Source organism: Orcinus orca, chromosome 4, assembly GCF_937001465.1.
Source record: "Orcinus orca chromosome 4, mOrcOrc1.1, whole genome shotgun sequence".
Lineage (NCBI taxonomy): Eukaryota > Metazoa > Chordata > Mammalia > Artiodactyla > Delphinidae > Orcinus > Orcinus orca.
In genome coordinates, this window is record NC_064562.1 from 45,226,597 (window position 1) to 45,246,197 (window position 19,601).

At 34.4% G+C, this 19,601-nt stretch overlaps 1 protein-coding gene across 2 annotated transcripts in view; it reads left to right on the forward strand.

Annotated features, from left to right (window-relative positions):
* The window catches only part of ANTXR2 (ANTXR cell adhesion molecule 2), a 163,546-nt gene that overhangs the window by 86,428 nt on the left and 57,517 nt on the right, over positions 1 to 19,601 (forward strand). For both annotated transcript variants that reach the window (XM_004280165.4, XM_049709391.1), the window contains 4 exons: positions 7,908 to 7,952; positions 8,790 to 8,882; positions 14,229 to 14,396; positions 14,713 to 14,793. In XM_004280165.4, the coding sequence (XP_004280213.2) occupies positions 7,908 to 7,952; positions 8,790 to 8,882; positions 14,229 to 14,396; positions 14,713 to 14,793 (387 nt within the window). The remainder of the gene's footprint in view (positions 1 to 7,907; positions 7,953 to 8,789; positions 8,883 to 14,228; positions 14,397 to 14,712; positions 14,794 to 19,601) is intronic.

The following is a 19,601-nucleotide window of genomic DNA, read 5'->3' on the forward strand; positions in this document are numbered from 1 at the left end:
TTATATTTCAATACAGTTGGATTCCTTTTAATCCTGTGTATTTTAATTTAGCTTATTTATTCTGGGAAGGGGTCCATAGGTTCACCAGATTGCCAAAGAGGGACATAGAATAAAAAAGGTTAGAGAAACCCCCCTGCAATAGAATATCTGGCCACCAACAATGCTTTTAATATGAGACTATTTTAAATTTTTCAATCTTTCAGTTCATTTTAATGAGTAATTTCAAGGATAAAGGAGAGAGATGATATCATTTTAAATGTTGCAGAATTGTGTCCTCTGTGTACCTAGGTTTTCCATGACAAATAGGATCTAAACCAGTGATATTTGGAGAACTTTATCTGATGATAATAATAATAGAACCCTTATGCAAAGCTGGAATTTTAGGTGCTACCATTAGTGAATTACAGAGTATGTTGAGTTTGCAAACTATTCCATAAGGGGGAAAGTTTTCATTTTTGTGTGAAGTTATTTCTCACCGTCTGTTTACGAGTCTGTATCCTGCTCATTGAGTAACCTCACATCCATCCTTTAACCGCTTCTCTATAACAAACATCAGCAGCATCCTTCCATTTCTCTTAAATTAAAAAAGGGGGTAAGAACGGTTAAAAAAATCATGTACTGAATCATGAGTGAGATATCAGAAAATACAGCTCTTTTCATCATTGTTAGCTTAGAATGTATGTTGAGTTTATGGCAGATCTGTTTTACTATCAGGACAGCAGAACTGACAGTCCTATAGTTGCATCATTTGGAGTAACCAGACATTCTCCAGAATTACAGATGTAAGGCTAATGACGTGGGAAACAAAGGCTTTCTGGAGTGTTTTCAATTAGAGTATGTTATCCAGCTGCAAATAAATGTCTAAATATGCTGGAAATGATAAATGTTCACTTTGATCTAGTGTCCTTGGCCAAAGTTCTCCATCTGCAAGGGAAAATTGCAAGCTCATTTTTCCTTAGTGCATTTAAGACATTACAGAAAGATCTCATAAATCTTAATTTTAAAAAAACATTAAAAAAGTTATCTTTTTAAAGCCCAATTTTCTTATAAGTAAGTTGAGCTTTCGTGATGAGGATATATCTGACTGGAGCTCTATAGAATCATTTTCTTAGCCAGCAACAGCTGTGCTGTTCCTTCCAAATAGTAATAATGCTTCTACACTGCACTTGTTTTTTATTGTTGAGGAGGGCTGTTGGTGCCTTTATTGAGTTACTTTGAGAGCAGCCTGATTTTTTTTTAGAATGCACAATAAAACAGAAGTAATTTAAATTTTTAATATGCCTTCCTTGCACCATTAATTAAAATGATTTATGTTTGGTTGCCTCCTTGAAATAGAGTGTGTTGTTAGTACTTATTGCTTCCATGGTGATGTTTTCCAACAGAGCATCATTTACAAAACAAGGTATCAAACCCTTGCTGGTCTTAGTTTATTTGCTTTGACAGCAGCACTTTACTTAACTCACACTGTTCTCCCTAGTCCTCATTTGACCTTTAAAATTATATTTATTGTCCAGACTTCCAAGTAGCTGTTTATTTGTTCAAAGCAGACTCTTTGAACATTGATGAGTCTGTCAAGGAGGAAAGGAAAGGGAGGTGAGATAACCTCGACTATATCTTGGTCTGGATGTTGAAAGCACCTAACTTTGTGGGATTCAGAAAAGGGCTTCCCAAATACTTATGTCAGAATTTTGTATTCATGAGAGGAAAAGCACTACACTTGCTCTCTGATTTTATCAAAAAGAAAGGGAAGAATGAAAGGAAATCCTACATATATTTTAAACAAGTTTTTGTAAACACTAAGAATGATTTGTCTAAGTCTGTGGGCTCTTAGGCGCTTAGATGACATTGCTGATAAATTGGGCATTTGTTTCTGTCACTGGCAAGAATTGGTTCTGAAATACTACTTGATCTACAGTCGTTATACAGTATCTTTTTTTTTTTTAATCCAAGGCAGTTCACTGTTGACAGTTCTTTTCACTCTTTTCTGAATATTGGAACATATGATTGCATCAAGCTGGCTGCAGGCTCCTGTACTGACATTTTCTAGCTCAAAGAATGCCCACATCACTCGAACATTTGAAAAGTGTTAATGAGCAGATCAAAAGGACTGTTGCCTGAAGCAGCTAACTTTTTTTTTTATTTAAGAAATCGGCTCTCCTCCAAACTGAAATCTTCATTCTAACAGCTAAGTAGATGAGATGTAATCCTCCCTGATGATGATAATAACAAATGAAAAAAAAACTTGGAGAAGAATCAAAGTCTGCATATGGTTCACAAAGTGGTGAAAGTGTTTTCCAGAATCTTCAATACCGAGCTGAAGGATGCTAAGTGGAAAAAATCCTGGCAACTAGGCAATATTATGCCTTTTAAAATCTGCAAATTCTCATAAAATATGGTGCTTATGAATACATCCTTTTCAAAGATGAATGTGTTCTTGCACTATTTAATACAAGAATGGGATTCTCATGACTGTTATTTTTAATGTATTTGGACCAACAGTCAGGTTTCCTTTTCTCCTGCACTAATTTTACTGAAATGTAGAAATATCAGTGGACACAGACTTTTGCCATTTTTGGCTTTGGGGCTGAATTGTTTCAGATTATTTTCACTCTCCTTTGTTACTTATGAAGCTGTGTGGTAGAATGGAGAGAGGGAGCATTTTGAAACATCACACACACACACAAAACTTATTTCCTTTTCCAACATTTCTAGGGCAATGATGGTGGGCATATGAATGAATATGTTATGTACCTATAAAATGGAGATGATAACATCTATCTCACACAGTTACCATAAATATTGATCTATATCTGTCTATCTGTATCCATCTATCCATCTATCTAGCTGTCTATCCATCCATCTATTTAACCATCCATCCATGCATGCATCCCAGCAAGTAATAAACTCTCAACACATCTTAAGCCTTTTCTCCTGCACCCTTTCCCTTTGCAATCCAAACCTTATTTTAAAAGGATGTCATGTGGCAGAGGAAGTTGAACCCAGAGTTTCGAGGAAGATGGACCAGCTTAAATACTAATTCTAATGTTTTCCCTCTGTGTATCCTTGAACAAGTTACTGAATTCAGGCCTCCCTCTCCTTGTATTTAAAATAAGCATAGTAACTGCATAGGATTATTATGAAAATGAGAGAAATATAGAGTGTGTGGCATATGGCAGCACTAATAAATGTCGTTATTGTTGATAGTATTAACGGCACACAGATGAGCCTTTGCTCTGCTTCAGTTTCTGAAAGTGCTATTATTTGTTGTGGTGGTGGTGGTATCTCTTAATTTACTAGGTCAAAATTTGATTTATGTAGAGTATTAAGGGTTTTGTTTTCATTGTTAACAATGTAGAAAATATACTTGCCAGGATTTCAAAATCAATTTAAATTTATAATAAGCATACATAAGATTAATTACACATTATTGGAAAAACAAACCCTAAAGTTCTTTTCTGGAATAAGGTGAATACAAATGTATGTAGACATATGGCCTACTTAATTATGTAAAGGCATAGAAAAAAAAGACTTGGTGGAAATATTGTGATATGTATTTTTTTTTATCATTCTATTAGAGTTTTCATTTTGGAAAGGACCTACAGTGAATCAAATGTATTTCCCAGATGAAGAAACTTAGCATGGTCTTACATTTTCCCATCTGTCTTTGAGTTCATTAGCTCTCTGACTTTACTGGTTGAAAGAGAAATTTGATACTTCATTTTCTTTGGAACTAGCAATATTTTAGTTTCATGGAAATCTTTCTCTATTGGTTATCATTTATATCTTTTTTTTTCCCTCTGTATTTTTCTTATAAATTTAGAGGTTGGCTATGAGCCTTTGCGAACATTCTCAGCTAGTTTCTTCAGCTCACTTTCAATCATATTTTTAGTATCTGTTGTTTGCAGAGCACTTTATTAGGTGCTGTGATATTTTCAAAGAGGGAGAAATTATATTGCCCCTAAGAAATCTACAGTTTTGAGGGGTAATTGAAAAATTCCAAAATAAACATACAAACCCAAACTGATGAAGCATGAATTGTTCAGCTGTGCAGCACGTATCTTGTTCGAAGTTTTAAAGCTTCTAGATAAAGCGATAGAAAGTTGATAGACTACTCTGTAATGGCTGGATGGGACTTAATATGGAAATGGTCATTTTTTGGGGGGTAGCAAAGGGATCTTCAGTCAGCCTGGAGTTAGAGGTACACATGCAGGGATGTTTGTACATAGGGTGTTAGGGTCGAACTATACCGTGCTGAGGTATAGTTCTTGACAATTCAAGAGGTGGCTCATGTAGATGTACTGAAAAAGGAGTTTGCATTTTCCAGGTTGTGGCTTATGATAACAGATAAAGAGTCTCTGATAAAGAAGGCAAAGATGCTTCTCATTCTCCTGCTGTGAGTTTGTCACCAGTGGTCATATGAGGATTTTAAATTGAGACTCAGTTTACCCATACTAATGCTAAAACTTGATGCTGTGCAGGATAATCAGCATGATAAATATGACATGAAAAAGGAAGTGTTATGGAGGGGGATTTCGGTAATTCTTAGGAGATATAACATAGAACAGGGTTGGGGATACTATTTAAGTCCTCAGAAATTTATATATCAGTACAAGATGTACACGTAATAAGTAGAGTAAATTTGAAATCCTCACAAGGAAATCAAAATGAGTTCGAGTACATTATACTCAGACTTAGTGGAATGAAGGACGTACCTTGGGCTTTTTCTAGTGAGAGAACTCTGGAGAGCACTTTATGTTAGTTTGTAAAACTGAGTGGTAAGCTTCTTCCCAAAATTCAGTAATTCCTCAAGTTCAGTTGTGGCCACTGGAACCTTTGATCCATTTTGACTAGAGAAACCATCAATTGAGCTTCTATTAGAAAAATAGTGACCTGGCTACATAGGTTAGAATGAAGGATGAGTTAGAGATAGAGGAACAAGCTAGAGGTCTAATTTAGCTACAAATAAAGCATGTAGACATTGCTGTCAAAATAAAGCTATGGTAATTATAGACTATCAATCAATGTTATCAATATGTTATTAGTTAAAATGCATAGAATCAAAGTGAGGATTGCTCGGGTGCATCTGTTTTGCCTGAGCACCATGCATTTAATTATAATGGATCGGCCACACTTAAAATGTTATTTATCGGTTCTGGAAACCACATTTTGAGATATTGTTCAAGTGAATATATACTAAAGAAACTGACCAAAATGACCCAATAAGTCAGACCGTTACACAAAAAACGGTTGTGATGTTTCGCTTCCAGATGTGTAAGTTCAATAGATATATGGTTATTATCCAAGTATTCAAAAATAGGAACTGCTCTTTTCTGGAATTAAAAATAGTTGTGTGTATGCACGTGTTTCCACACTCTAGGATCAGGACTAAAGTGTGGAAACTACGGAGAAGGAGGCTTTGGCTTCTTTGGGGGGAAAATTTTTCAAATGATGTGAGTTCCTTGCCAATGGAATAAATTGCTTTGTGAAGTTGTGAATTTCTCTTTATTGCAGGAATTCAAACATAGTTGGACTACAGCTAGGTGGGAATTTTTCAGAAAAATGAAGTTTTGGTTGGATGTGTATTGGAGAAGTTGAAAAATATTGTACTAGATATTTTTAAGGTCCAGAGATCTTGAGTTCATGATTTTAGGTAGTGATAGTAGGAATGGAATGCAAAGAATCCTTCCTTCTTCCCGTGATCTTCCTTCCTTCCTCCTCCTCTCCCTTTAACCCTTCCTCTATCTTTTTTTTCTCTTTCCCACTTTCTTCCTTTTTCTCTCTTCCTAACTTCCCTTCTTTGCTTCCTTTGTGCTAGACACTCTACTAAGTACTGGGAATACAGTGAGGAACAAAGCAGACATAAAATCCACCCTCTTAGAAGTTACAGTGTTTTGGAGTTAGAGAAAATTATCAATTGTGACCAATGCTAGGGGAGAACAAATAGGCATCTGTACATATTAAGGTAACCTGATCTGCTTTGGGAGGATTGGGGGAATTCGTGGTGGGGAGGAAGAAAAGAGGAAAAGATAGAACAGGAAGAGGGAGAGAGAGAGAAGAATGTTTCAAAGAATCTTTTGAACATGGTAGATGATTTGGTGAAGTCATTTAGAAGTGAGAATAAATTATAGATTATGAGAAAATTTTAAGGTTGCAACTTTAAGGAAAGAGTGATTTACTTGAAAGAAACAAGGAAGATAGGAAGAAGAGTTGGCTCTTAAATGAAGCTTATTAGGTTGGTTTTGACCCTGTTGACTGTGAAATATTGATAGATCTGGTTTTCATTGATTGATATTGGACGTGCAGGTTGATAATATGAGTGCTTCCTCTTTATAAAGGAAATGCACCTGTAGCTTGATAACCTTTATTTTATTTTACCACAGTATTATTTTAAATCTTTATCCTCTCCTGGCATTTGTTTCTGGGCTAAATGTAAAACTTCACAGATTTCTATCCTTCAATATTAGTAAAAAGAACTGGGATTTTATGTTTATTGATAAGACAAAATTGAATTAAACAGAAGGGTTAAATAGAAATAGCAGCATTTCTTGTAGCATTCAAAAGTTTGAATGCTACAATGAGCTAGTTCAAGATTCATTCAGATTAAATTACTGTCCAGTTATATCTATGTAATTGTAGTTACTGTTTGCATTTTTTCCTGAGATTTAGATCTAAACTAAAATTTGAGGATGAAAGTAATATATATGAAGAAAATTATGAGTCAATTCACTAAACATTATCAGTAACAACAAAAAAAAACTTTCATTATGAAAAATTTCAAACATATACAAAAAGAAAGAGTGAAATAATGAATCTCCCATGTCTACTTAGTTTCAATGATTCTCAATTTATGGCTAAATTTATTTCATATATGACCTCTTTACTTCCCCACCCCAAATTATTTTGATGAAAATATCAGAATTATATCATTTAATCTGGAAATGTTTCAGTATATATCTTTAAAATATATGCAGTCTTTAAAAAATATATTCATGATAATAGGAATATACCTGAACAGTAGTAATAATTCTTTGATGATATTCATTTTCAGAGCTACTATTGTTTTAAAATTTTAAAACTTTAATGAGATAATTGAAACATTTGACTTTAGATGAAGTGAGGCAGTTATATTTTCAAACAGTTTTTCTTCTTAGTATAGAGACTTGGATGTGTACTCGAATTATCAGACACTACTGGCCCTTGGTCAGTAATTTTCTATCATGATGGTATGAAAGTCCAGATACCCCAGTACCAGTAAAGGTCATTTAAATTTGATCTCAGTCTGTATTCCTCTCACATAAAGAATTAACCACATCAAATTTCATGAAATAATATATTGAGTAACGATTCACAGGAAAGGACTCTTGGCTAAGAGGTTGATTTGTTTCTAGGTTAAAAGGTGGGGAAAGAGAGTATGTTAATTTCTCTATTATCTCATCCAAAGCAAGCTAACTTTGTATTGTCAATTTGTGAAAAAGTCAGTGAATCATAGCAGGAAGACAGTAAATTTCTACTCCATTTGAGTGGACATATTGTAATCTAGTGAAAAATGTTTGCATTAGAAGAGCCACTTAGTGCAAGGTATTTGACAATTTTTGCTCTTGTTATTTACCTGAAAACTGAAGCTATATCTGTATCATAAAGATAAAATGAATGAATGTGCTAGTTAGCTAGCTAGTTAGTCAAAGAAAACCTAGTAGTTGCTAGTTAGTCCAAAGCTAGTTACAAACAAGCCCAGGTTCAAAAGGGAGGCATATGTTTTGGGAGGCTAGCTTCATCTGGGACATCTTTGGTGCCACCACAGTATTTTACTAATCTAATTATTTTTATACATCCTTTCTGTCTCCTCCCTGTGCCACTGAAGTTTCTGCATTTGATTGTTTTTTTTGGTTTTATTTTTTTTGGTACAGGTTATCAAGGATCCTCCTCCACCACCACCCTCTGCACCAAAAGAGGTAAATGAGTGCCTAATAAGTGATGTGGGTGTATTTAGATATTATCCCTAATTTGATCAATTACATTGTATTAGATAACTGTGATACCTATGTATTGACTTTTGAAATTATGAAAATCAATTATATTTTGTCTTCTCATGATTTCTTTCATGTGCTAGAGGAATGGGACTTTCACACATTGATAAATGTAGACTAGCCATCAGGATAAATAGTACATAGAGATTTAATTTACTTTTTATAGCAATATATCAATAGTTCTGCTGTCACTTGTCTTATTTACAAAAAGTTGGAAGATCCAAGCTGGCAGCTTAAAGATAGTATTACTTTCTTCAAAATGATTATTACTTTTACATTACTCTGTTAGCCAAAATGGTGTTAGCAACAGAAAATATGGTGTGCATTTTCAAAGCTTCTTAACTACCTATCTTTTCAGTACAAATTTCGCAGAGTTTAAATTTACACATACATTGAGGCTTTAAATGATCATTGAAATGCGGTCCTAATTTTAATGTTTTATCTTCTTAACTATGAAGTGATGAATAAATCTGGAAAAACCAAATGATGCTCATAGTTAAGGAGCAACTTCTGGTAGCCTAGTGAAATAAGGTAGATTCCTCAAATTGTGGAATGGAAGGAGTCCTCATATTCTGTAGAGCCTCACTTGAAATTTATGCACATAAGCATAAGTACATCCACATGTGCTATATGTAATTTTTACTATATTTTGTCCATATCAGTGTCATTATTCAGAAAAATATTTAAATGTGAGTTGGTTCTGACTAAGCAATATTTTAAGAAATTAATTAAACTCAGTTTTAAAAACTTGTATCCACATAGGAGGAAGAAGAACCTCTGCCTACCAAGAAATGGCCAACTGTGGATGCTTCTTATTATGGTGGTCGAGGGGTTGGAGGAATTAAAAGAATGGAGGTTGGTATCTTGAAAAAAAATTAGAAGCTGCTAATGTGGAATATGTAGTTTTAGAACTATCAAGCCGTGGAAACTGTACTTTTCACAACTCAGTATCCTAATACCATCCATTTTTACTTAGCACTAGGTCTTTTTTGGACAAATTTTTTTTCTATGGAATAATCCTAGCCATTTCAAAACTGTTCAAGAAGAACTGACTTCATTAGTCAAAGAACTACATTGATAAGATTTCTGAATTCTAAAGGGCAAAACAAAATTAGGGTTTTTTTTTTTTACTATTTTGGAAAAAATTCCTACGGAGAGCATGAACTTTGAAGAAGCCAGATACTTAAAGTTGCAACAATGCTTGTCTTTGAAAAGATCCAATAGTTAAGTACTCTTTGAGGAGAAAAATATTAAAATATTCAATATCATGGATAAGACCCTATCACAAATGTAGAGGAAGTACATTTAAGGCTTTTTTTTTTTACAGGTTTTAGTTACCACTTATGAATAATCATAATTAATATTAAATATCATTTATAGACTATTAAATTTTTAGACTGGCAAAACATGTGGACTAAAATTGAACTTAAATATTATATCTTGAAGATGAAATGAGGTCTTCTTACCACCACAGAAGTATTTTTCAAAGTGATGGATTAATTAATAATAAGCAGGCACTGTCAGCACTGAGCCCTTAACAACAGTATAGATAGGCCAACATCCCACCCGAAGGAGAAATTGGAAGAATTTTCTCATTGATATGGTGACATTATTATTAAACACAGATCCTGGCATTTCTTTCTTATTAGTTATTCTTTAATTTTATTTCTCAATAAGAAAGAATTTTTAAGTGTTTTGCAATCATTGCACGTCTCCTACTGTCATATCTGCTTTGTCCCATTACTGCCAGCAAAAATCAATAAGCTAATTAACAAGCTCACAACTGTTGCAATTTTCTTTTCTTTCTTTTTTTTTTTTTAATTTTTTTGTTGTGCCACGTGGCATGCAGGATCTTAGTTCCCCGGCCAGGGATCAAACCTGTGCCCCCTGCAGTGGAAGCGTGGAGTCTTAACCACTGGACCACCAGGGAAGTCCCACAATTTTCTCTTTTTATACATTTCAATAACATTCAGGTTCCCAAGGAGAATTTCCCATTTTCAACATAAATTTCAGTACTCTTCAAAAGAAGCCCAGACTTACTTAAATGACTGTCATTACTAAAGTGGTTATCTGATAGTCATTCTCATTTTCTTGACCACATTAGATCTTAAAATAATGCACATTTTCCTAAGAGCTTGCCACTTTATTGCTGATATCTTCTGAGACAGGTACCTCATTGCCAATAAGCCATGAAAAAGGCAGGTGCTAGAACTTACTACATTTGTCTTTTGGAGAAAATATTGCTTCTGTGTTTGCAGGTGGGTAATTGGGAATATCAAGCAGTACAAGAGAACATGGTGAGGCTAGCTCTTGTTGCTTGACATGGAAGGAAGGTCATTTTCCTTTCATTTGCCTTTGTTGTGTCATTCTAGGATTGGAGAGGTTGGGGAGAGTGTGGACTGGATGTCCCTACGTATTAAAAAATACAATTGTAAATAAAATCATTACATATGAATATCCAAATATGATCTGTCATAGCTTATTTTTAGTTTATTTAGTCTCGTTCCAAAATGTGTGTATAAAAAGATGTATGCAGGGGGAAAAGGGTTTGACAGGAAATAGCACAACATGTTAGTAGCTGTCTCTGAATGGAGTGATTTTCAATTTGTGTTATATATTTCCCTGTTTGTTCCCAACTTATTTGACAGTGAGCATGTACTAATTTATATTCAGAATAATAAACTTAATTCCATTTTGAAATCCACACATATAAAATACCACATGACAATGAGATTCAGATATATTAGTTCTTGCTAAAAGCACGAGGAATTGTGGCAGGTTTTTGTTACTCCAATATTCCATGTTCCAAAGATTAAGATCTCTTTCTACAGAAAAGAAAAGTTTATGCATGAGCTACTGAATGGGTTCTGAGTTAAAAGGCATATTATTGGAATATGGTCAAGAAAGCCAAGGGCCCATGGACATTCTTGAGTAACTCACATTTCATGTTTTAAGAGTTATTGACTCTTTTACTTAAAATGTAAAATTTAATTTAATTCAAATTTAATTGAAATTTATTTATTTGTATTTTAGTTATTGACTGTTAATTAATGTGAAGTTATATTGCCCTAGCTTTTTAGCTGAAGAAAATTTATGAGAAGGACTCACTCACTTTTAATAAATCAGAGTTCATTTTAGCCATGGATAATTTTGGCTATGTTTTATGTAGTACTCTATCAACAAAATGGAAATGAGAATGAAGAAAAAATGAGAAAGTAAATGTGGGCTTCACAAAGGGGAAACACAGTATGTAAAAATACACAATAAAAAATAAACTGAGGGACTTCCCTGGCAGTACAGTGATTAAGACTTCATGTTTCCACCACAAGGGGCACAGGTTCAATCCCTGGTTGGGGAACTAGGATCCCATATGCCACACAGTGAGGCCAAAAACAACAAAGAAAAAATAAACTAAGAATTTAGTGCCTTTAGACTTTTTCAAACATCAACTAATTTAAACTTGGAGAGGAAAAATAGAAAACATAACTTGTTTTAAAACAATGCCTATTCAAACCTGAAAAGTATTTTCCTTAAAAAAATTCCCCAGTTTAAACTGGGGAAAATGAAAGGAATTATAGAAATTATGAGCACATCTGAATTAAAGAATAAATCTTCATAACTCAATGTTATTTTAAGCCAGTATAGGGATTTTACCTAGAAATTTTTTCTTCCTTCTAAATATTTAAACACTATTATAATCGCAGTTTGCAGAAAGCTGGAACTGAGCTGATGTTAATAACAGCTGGTAGCACAACTGATCCACAATACCTAATGGCTTCAAATGTGTGTTTCTGCCAGTTCCGCGTGAAACTGTTTTTGTTTCTTTTCTCAATTCTGAAATTGCTCCTTTATGATACAACCTCCAAATATGCTGTGGAAATTATGGAATTTCATTGTTTATCATGAAAGCCAAGTAGAATTGGAAGAATTTAGCTATCAAGCTTGCACTTTTTTTTAAATAGTAAAAAGTCAGATATATTAATTCTGTTAAGTCTGCCTTTAGCAATCCATTCTTGTTATTCTTTTATCCTTTTTGACTATCTCAATGTGGTCAAACTAAAATATTAAAATTTATACATATAAGTGTATATATATATATTTATTTGCTTTTAAGAGTTTTAGGAAAACTCTATATAAAGTGTTTCCTAGTTTGAGTGAGATTGAGTGAGAATTGATTGTTGTATTATCTGTGGTGATGGTGATAATAATGATAAAACAGCTACTTCATGAACTAACACAATGGATTTATTTAATGCATTTCCTTTATACCTCAGCAACTATGTATCATATGTTTAGAAATGCAATGTTGGGTCAGAACTCTAGTTCAACTGTCTTCGTGTTCTTTATCTGAGAATGGTACAATGATACTTGGAGGAAGAATATGAGTACCATTACCTCTAGAATATCAACTGTTAAGGCTGGGTTAGTTAAAATCTAAGTTAAAAATCCATCATTTCTGAATGGATCTAAATTTTACCTACTTATATTTCTACTCTGAATTACTTCTCTCTGTTATGATACTCATATGTTTATTTGACTAGGTATCTTCATTTGTTTTTTATTTTTTCCCTTAAAATTGAGACTTTACAACTGCAGGAGATGTGTCCTGGTTTTAGAGTTTCTTAGTTCAATTTAGATATATCTAAAGATTTTTAAAGTTTTACTTTATCTAGGTGAAGACACTGTGATTTGAAAGAGAAGGTCATTTCTCTGGAAAAAAAGCCAACTATCTAGTTCTAAAGGTTTAATGGTATTTAAAACCATTTTAACGACCTCATAAAGAACATTCTAGTACCACTGATAACACTGAAAGATACAGATACATTTTAATGACTCAACAGAGTCCACTTGAAATTGAAAACCTACTCTAAAATTGTAGTAAAAAAAAAGGTAAAAACATCTAAGTAAGCCTTATCAAAAAGCTATGAATAGATCTTTCTATGAACAGTAATCATCTGTATTCCTACCCACTAATTCAGGTCATTAAAATGGTTTTAAAAAACATTTAATCATTTTTTCTTTGTAGAAATTATTCAACTCTGGTGAGCCACTGTGTGCCCTAGACAGGCCTTCCTGATTCTTTTTAGAGCTTCACTTATCTTTGTCTTCTTTGGTAACATTCTTGGTTTTTAGACTTCTCTACTGTTCCTGGTTGGACAAAGCCTTTCTCCAGGGGCCACAACTTCTTCACATGCCCACACATGAAAAAATTTGGCTAAAATGTAGCCAATTTTAATTGAAAAGTAAAGAAAACATCATTTGACCTTTTTGTTTTCAATGTCTAGGTTTTTCAGAGAAAGGAATCCTCCCAAATTTGTGGAATTCCCTGGTGTCCCTGAATTTTTCTCTTCAAAGCAGAGTCTTTTCAGATTTGTCTTCCTCAATGAAAAACTGATATGTCAAATAACCATACCCATATGAATAGAGGAAATAAAGACTGAGAGCTACTTTACAAAAAGTTGAGAAAAATATATATAATTATTTTATTTCCAAAGGCTAAAATTTAAATCATACTTTTTGCCTTAGTCAAACTTGATGGAAAGTTTGGAAGGAAAAATTAACTCCTTTGTATAAAATATATTTGTAAAATTCAAACCTATTTGAAACTACTGCACCCTTCAGACTACATATGTTCAAATCCCTGTCCTGCTGCTTACTAGCTGTGTGGCTTTGGGCTCATCACTTAACCTCTCTGTGTCTCGGTTTCCTCATCTGGAAGCAAAAACATAGTATCTATCTCATTGCATTTTTGTATGGATTAAATGCAGCTTGGCACATAATAATCATTCAATAAATGCTAATTATCATCATCATTATCATCTATTTCACCCAGTGCCATCAGTATATACAGGTATGTCTTTAGCTAGAAGGAGAACATACCTAATTAGAGAATAGAATTACACACTGTCATGCATTTCGTATGTAAAACACAAATTAACTCCTTATTTGAAACAATGGAGAAATGGCTGCATCAAATTTAATAGATGCCAGATTTTTATAAAGGATCTTTATTTCTAGGATCTTAATATTAAATACATGAGTGGTGAGAAACCTATTAAATCTCAGAAGAGTAGGAATTTGGAGCTAGGATACCTACTCATCTTTGGACTCTGAGGTGGTGAATCAAAGAACCAACTAAACAAGAGCCTGTTCCTCTAGGCCACTATATGTCTGATATCAGTATTTCTCTTTGTTTTAAAGGTTCGTTGGGGTGATAAAGGATCTACGGAGGAAGGTGCAAGGCTAGAGAAAGCCAAAAATGCTGTGGTGACCATTCCTGAAGAACCAGAGGCGCCCCTTAGGCCCAGACCACCTCGACCCAAACCCACACTCCAGCCTCCTCAGACAAAGTGGTACACACCAATTAAGGTGACTGTTCAAACTTTGTGGGATTTAACGGCAACTTCCTAGAGAAAGTGTAATCCTTTTAGTCTCCCTGCCTGCCCCCGCAACCATCTGCAGGAGCACCAAGGTATATCAAATAACAGACATTCAATTTACCTTATAACAACTGAATATTTGTCAGTAACAAGAAACTCCATTTTTGTTATTTATTTATTCGTTAAATTTATGAAAGAAATGAGAGGAGAAAATAAGGCTTTACCTTCTTCTTTTTAGCTCATTTATTTAACAAGCAGAGGCCGAGTACATTCCCCAGGTATTTACAGATCACGTTTCCCTTTAGGGTCGGCTGGATGCGCTCTGGGCTTTGTTGCGGAGGCAGTATGACCGGGTGTCCTTGATGCGACCTCAGGAAGGAGATGAGGTTTGTATGTGGGGATGTGTTAGGAAAATAGTGACCGCTCAGGTGTGTATAAGGAAGGGAGGGAAATAATAATCAAAAAGAACCTAAAGTCCTCATTACAGCTGAAGAAGGAATTATTATTGTCTCATGCAAATTCCTATTACGTAGGGTGCTTAATAAATGATTATCTATTGTTAGAATATGTCTTCAAGCCACAGTTTAACACGAGGTCCTTTTCAAGTAACATAAAAATTAAGGTCTGCTGTACACATACTTTAATAAGCACACTCAATGCTTCAGCCTTTGACTTGGACGGCGTCACATTCTGTTCTGAGGTTTTTTACCCAGCGGGGAGGACAGAGTGGGGATTAGTAAGTCTTGCTAACATTTACTAGCATTGAGGCCTGGGGTACATGCCTCAGATCCTCTGTCGCTTTAGGTATAAATAAGTATTTTCCTGCCTTCAAAGTTGATTTAATCTAATTTCTTGAAAATGTGAAAGTGCTTTGAAAGTTATAAAGCGTTATGGACATCTGCAATGGTGAGATACACACACACACTTATGTATAAAAATACATACATAAATACATACACACATATATGTGTATGCATTTTCCCTATCAAGGAAGCCTTTTTTAAAAAAATATTTATTTAGTTAGTTGTGCCAGGTCTTAGGTGCGGCTCGCAGGCTCCTTAGTTGAGGCACATGAGCTCCTTAGTTGTGGCATGTGAACTCATAGTTGCAGCATGCATGTGGGATCTAGTTCCCTGACCAGGATTGAACCTGGGACACCTGTACTGAGAGCACAGAGTCTTAACCACTATGCTACCAGGGAAGTCCCAAGGAAGCCTTTTTGAGGCTTTTTTATTATTGGAAATTTGGCTAGAATTACTCCAGCTTTATAATTTCTTTAATATATAAGCACTATTTCCTGTTGTATCGATATAAGAAAAATAGTTTAAAACCTTTTCATATGCAACAATGAGCAGGTTTGGTTCAGAGACACAATACTGTTAGTAATAATAACAGAATATTTTCATTGTGTGTCAACGTGATCATCATTCTGTTTTAACAAGTGCATGAACTTCATTGATTTCAGCTTCAGAGGACATTAGGTTATTCAGGTCTGATGGGCTTTTTTTTTTTAAGGATGAAATAACTGATGAGATTAATATTTATTTTTCAGTGCCAAGCTATATTTAGTGTTATATGATTCTAGCTAGGTGTTTAAAATACCAAAACATCTAAATTTTTAGATCTTACTTCTATGAGGTGGAGGTAGTTTTATAAACATCTGAGTTCAGCCATTTGGAGAAGCAATTTAAGAAAATATTCCTGGAATATTCCCAACAGATCATTTACCCTTTGCTTGGACCATAAGTGGAGAGAACCAGGTGGTTTATGAAGCAGCCTCTTTCATTACCAAACCACTGTGGTTAATAGAAAATTCTTATATTTAATGAAATTTGTGCCTCTGTTTAAATTAATGCATGATCTGGAGTTCTGCTTCTGGAACAACATATAACAATACTATTCTTCAATATTCTAGACTTTTACTTTACAGGTTTTTAAATTGTTTTCATGTATTATCTTAGTTTTCTGTCCCCCAAGTTAGACATTAGTTTATTTGTTCAATAATTTTCATCTTTTTGAGTGTTGGGTATAGTGCTAGCACTAAAGATGTATTAGCAAAAACAGAGAGTGGTTCCAGCACTCTTGTCAGTACTTTCTGTATTCTTTTAACGCTCATGATTAAAATTTAGTTTTTTGGCCTTTTTTCACTTGTACTAATTTTGACTTAATTCAATAATTTCTGAATTATAAATATGCACAAGTAATGGCATTAGGTGATACTGGGGAGTGGGTACAAACTATAACCTTTGCCCTTCAGAAACTAAAATTTGTTTGGGAAACAAGATACATACAAAAATAAAATTTATTCCAGAATGTGCTCTGGGCCATTTATAGGTAGGTGTCAAGTACTCTTGAGTGTATAGAGGAAGAGAGATTAACTCCTCCTGGAGGAATTTGGGAATGCTTCTTCAAAAATACAGGCCTTCTATCTTTGAAAATGAGTAGGGATTCATCAGGTGAAGTTAGGTGGAATGGGTATTTCCACAGATGAAGCATCATGAATAAAAATCTCTGAGGCAGCCAAGAACAGTGGTTTGTGGATAGTCTGGGGCAAATATGACCTTCAAAGTCCAGGGGAAGAGAAATTTTTGACAATACTCTGTGATAAGTGTCTTTTGGTGTCCATTTGATCAATCTTGATGTTGTGGTTTATACTTTGTGTCCTATTTAATTAATCTTTCCCTACTCTGATGTCATAAAGATGTTCTTTTGTATTGTCTTCAGAAAGTTTTAAAAAATTTTACCTTTAGTCCATCTGGAATTTATGTTTGTAAATAAGGTAAAGCAAGGAACTAATTTTATTATTTTCTTGTGTGTGTTAATAGTAAGCTGTCCCAGGACCATTTATTATTTTTATTTATTTATTTTTCCATGTGTTTGTGTTTTTTACGTTTTTGTTTTCCCTGTAATTGATTTCTCATCTCATAGTGTTGTGGTCAGAAAAGATTCTTGATATGATTTCAATTTTCTTAAATTTACTGAGGCTTGATTTGTGACCCAAGATGTGATCTATCCTGAAGAATGTTCCATGCACACTTGAGAAGAAAGTGTAATCTGCTGTTTTTGGATGGAATGTCCTATAAATATCAACTAAATCGATCTGGTCTATTGTGTATTGTCTCTATTTAAAGCTGTGTTTCCTTATTAATTTTCTGTTTGGATGATCTGTCCATTGGTGTAAGTGAGGTGTTAAAGTCCCCCACTATTATTGTGTTACTGTCGATTTCCTCTTTTAGAGCTGTTACCAGTTGCCTTCTGTATTGAGGTGCTCCTACGTTGGGTGCATATATATTTATAATTGTTATATCTTCTTCTTGGATTGATCCCTTTATCATTACGTAGTGTCCTTCCTTGTCTCTTGTAACACTCTTTATTTTAAAGTCTATTTTATCTGATATGAGTATTGCTACCCCAGCTTTCTTTTGATTTCCATTTGCATGGAATATCTTTTTCCATCCCCTCACTTTCAGTCTGTATGTGTCCCTAGGTCTGAAGTGGGTCTCTTGTAGACAGCATATATGTGGGTCTTGTTTTTGATCCATTCAGCAAGCCTGTGCCTTTTGGTTGGAGCATTTAATCCATTCACATTGGAGTTTGTTTTTGTAGGTCCTTTTGTCTCTTGTGTTTCCCACTTAGAGATGTTCCTTTAGCATTTGTTGTAGAGCTGGTTTGGTGGTGCTGAATTCTCTTAGCTTTTGCTTGTCTGTAAAGCTTTTGATTTATCCTTCGAATCTGAATGAGATCCTTGCTGGGTAGAGTAATCTTGGTTGTAGGTTCTTCCCTTTCATCACTTTAAATATATCATGCCACTCCCTTCTGGCTTGTAGAGTTTCTGCTGAGAAATCAGCTGTTAACCTTATGGGAGTTCCTTTGTATGTTATTTGTCATTTTTCCCTTGCTGCTTTCAATAATTTTTCTTTGTCTTTAATTTTTGCCAATTTGATTACTATGTGTCTCGGTGTATTTCTCCTTGGGTTTATCCTGTATGGGACTCTCTGCACTTCCTGGACTTGGGTGGCTATTTCCTTTCCCATGTTAGGGAATTTTTTGACTATAATCTGTTCAAATATTTTCTCGGGTCCTTTCTCCTTCTGGGACCCCTATAATGTGAATATTGTTGCATTTAATGTTGTCCCAGAGGGCTCTTAGGCTGTCTTCATTTCTTTTCATTCTTTTTTCTTTATTCTGTTCCGCAGCAGTGAATTCCACCATTCTGTCTTCCAGGTCACTTATCCGTTCTTCTGCCTCAGTTATTCTGCTATTGATTCCTTCTAGTGTATTTTTCATTTCAGTTATTGTATTGTTCATCTCTGTTTGTTTGTTCTTTAATTCTTCCAGATCTTTGTTAAACATTTCTTGCATCTTCTCGATCTTTGCCTCCATTATTTTTCCGAGGTCCTGGATCATCTTCACTATCATTATTCTGAATTCTTTTTCTGGAATGTTGCCTATCTCCATTTCATTTAGTTGTTTTTCTGGGGTTTTATCTTGTTCCTTCATCTGGCACATAGCCCTCTGCCTTTTCATCTTGTCTATCTTTCTGTGAATGTGATTTTTGTTCCACAAGCTGCAGGATTGTAGTTCTTCTTGCTTCTGCTGTCTGCCCTCTGGTGGATGAGGCTATCTCCCAGGACCATTTATTAAAGGTTCTTTTTAAAGAAAAAAAAAAAAAGATAGTCTGGAAGTTGGGGATTAAAACCAGAATGGAAGGTTGGGAATAGACGATAAGAAGTCTTTGAGTTTGGATAAATTGATATATTTGTGCTTTTGAATGGTGCATTGTACTCATTCTTTCATTCATTCAACAAATATTTATCTAGTGTCGAACGTGTACCAAGCACTTTGTTAGATACCAAGTAAATCTAACATTCTTCTTAGATTATAGTGCTAGAATATTTTACATGTTGCCCCAGCAGGTTAAGTCATCATTCATTTTTCCATAATTGAAGAATGTTGCTTCCTTTATTTTGACTAAAGTTTCCTTTGTTTTTTAGTAATTTGGTCACACTTCTGTCTTATATAATCCTAAAGCCTTTTATTCTAACTCTTGGGGTTAAATTGTTTCAAAATTCAGAATTTTTCAGATTTTAGGAATCTGATACAGTCCATATATCATATTTCATGTAAAGCATCATCTCCTCAGCTCATTACTGAGACATTCTGCTACAGAAATATTAATTGTTACAAGTGGATA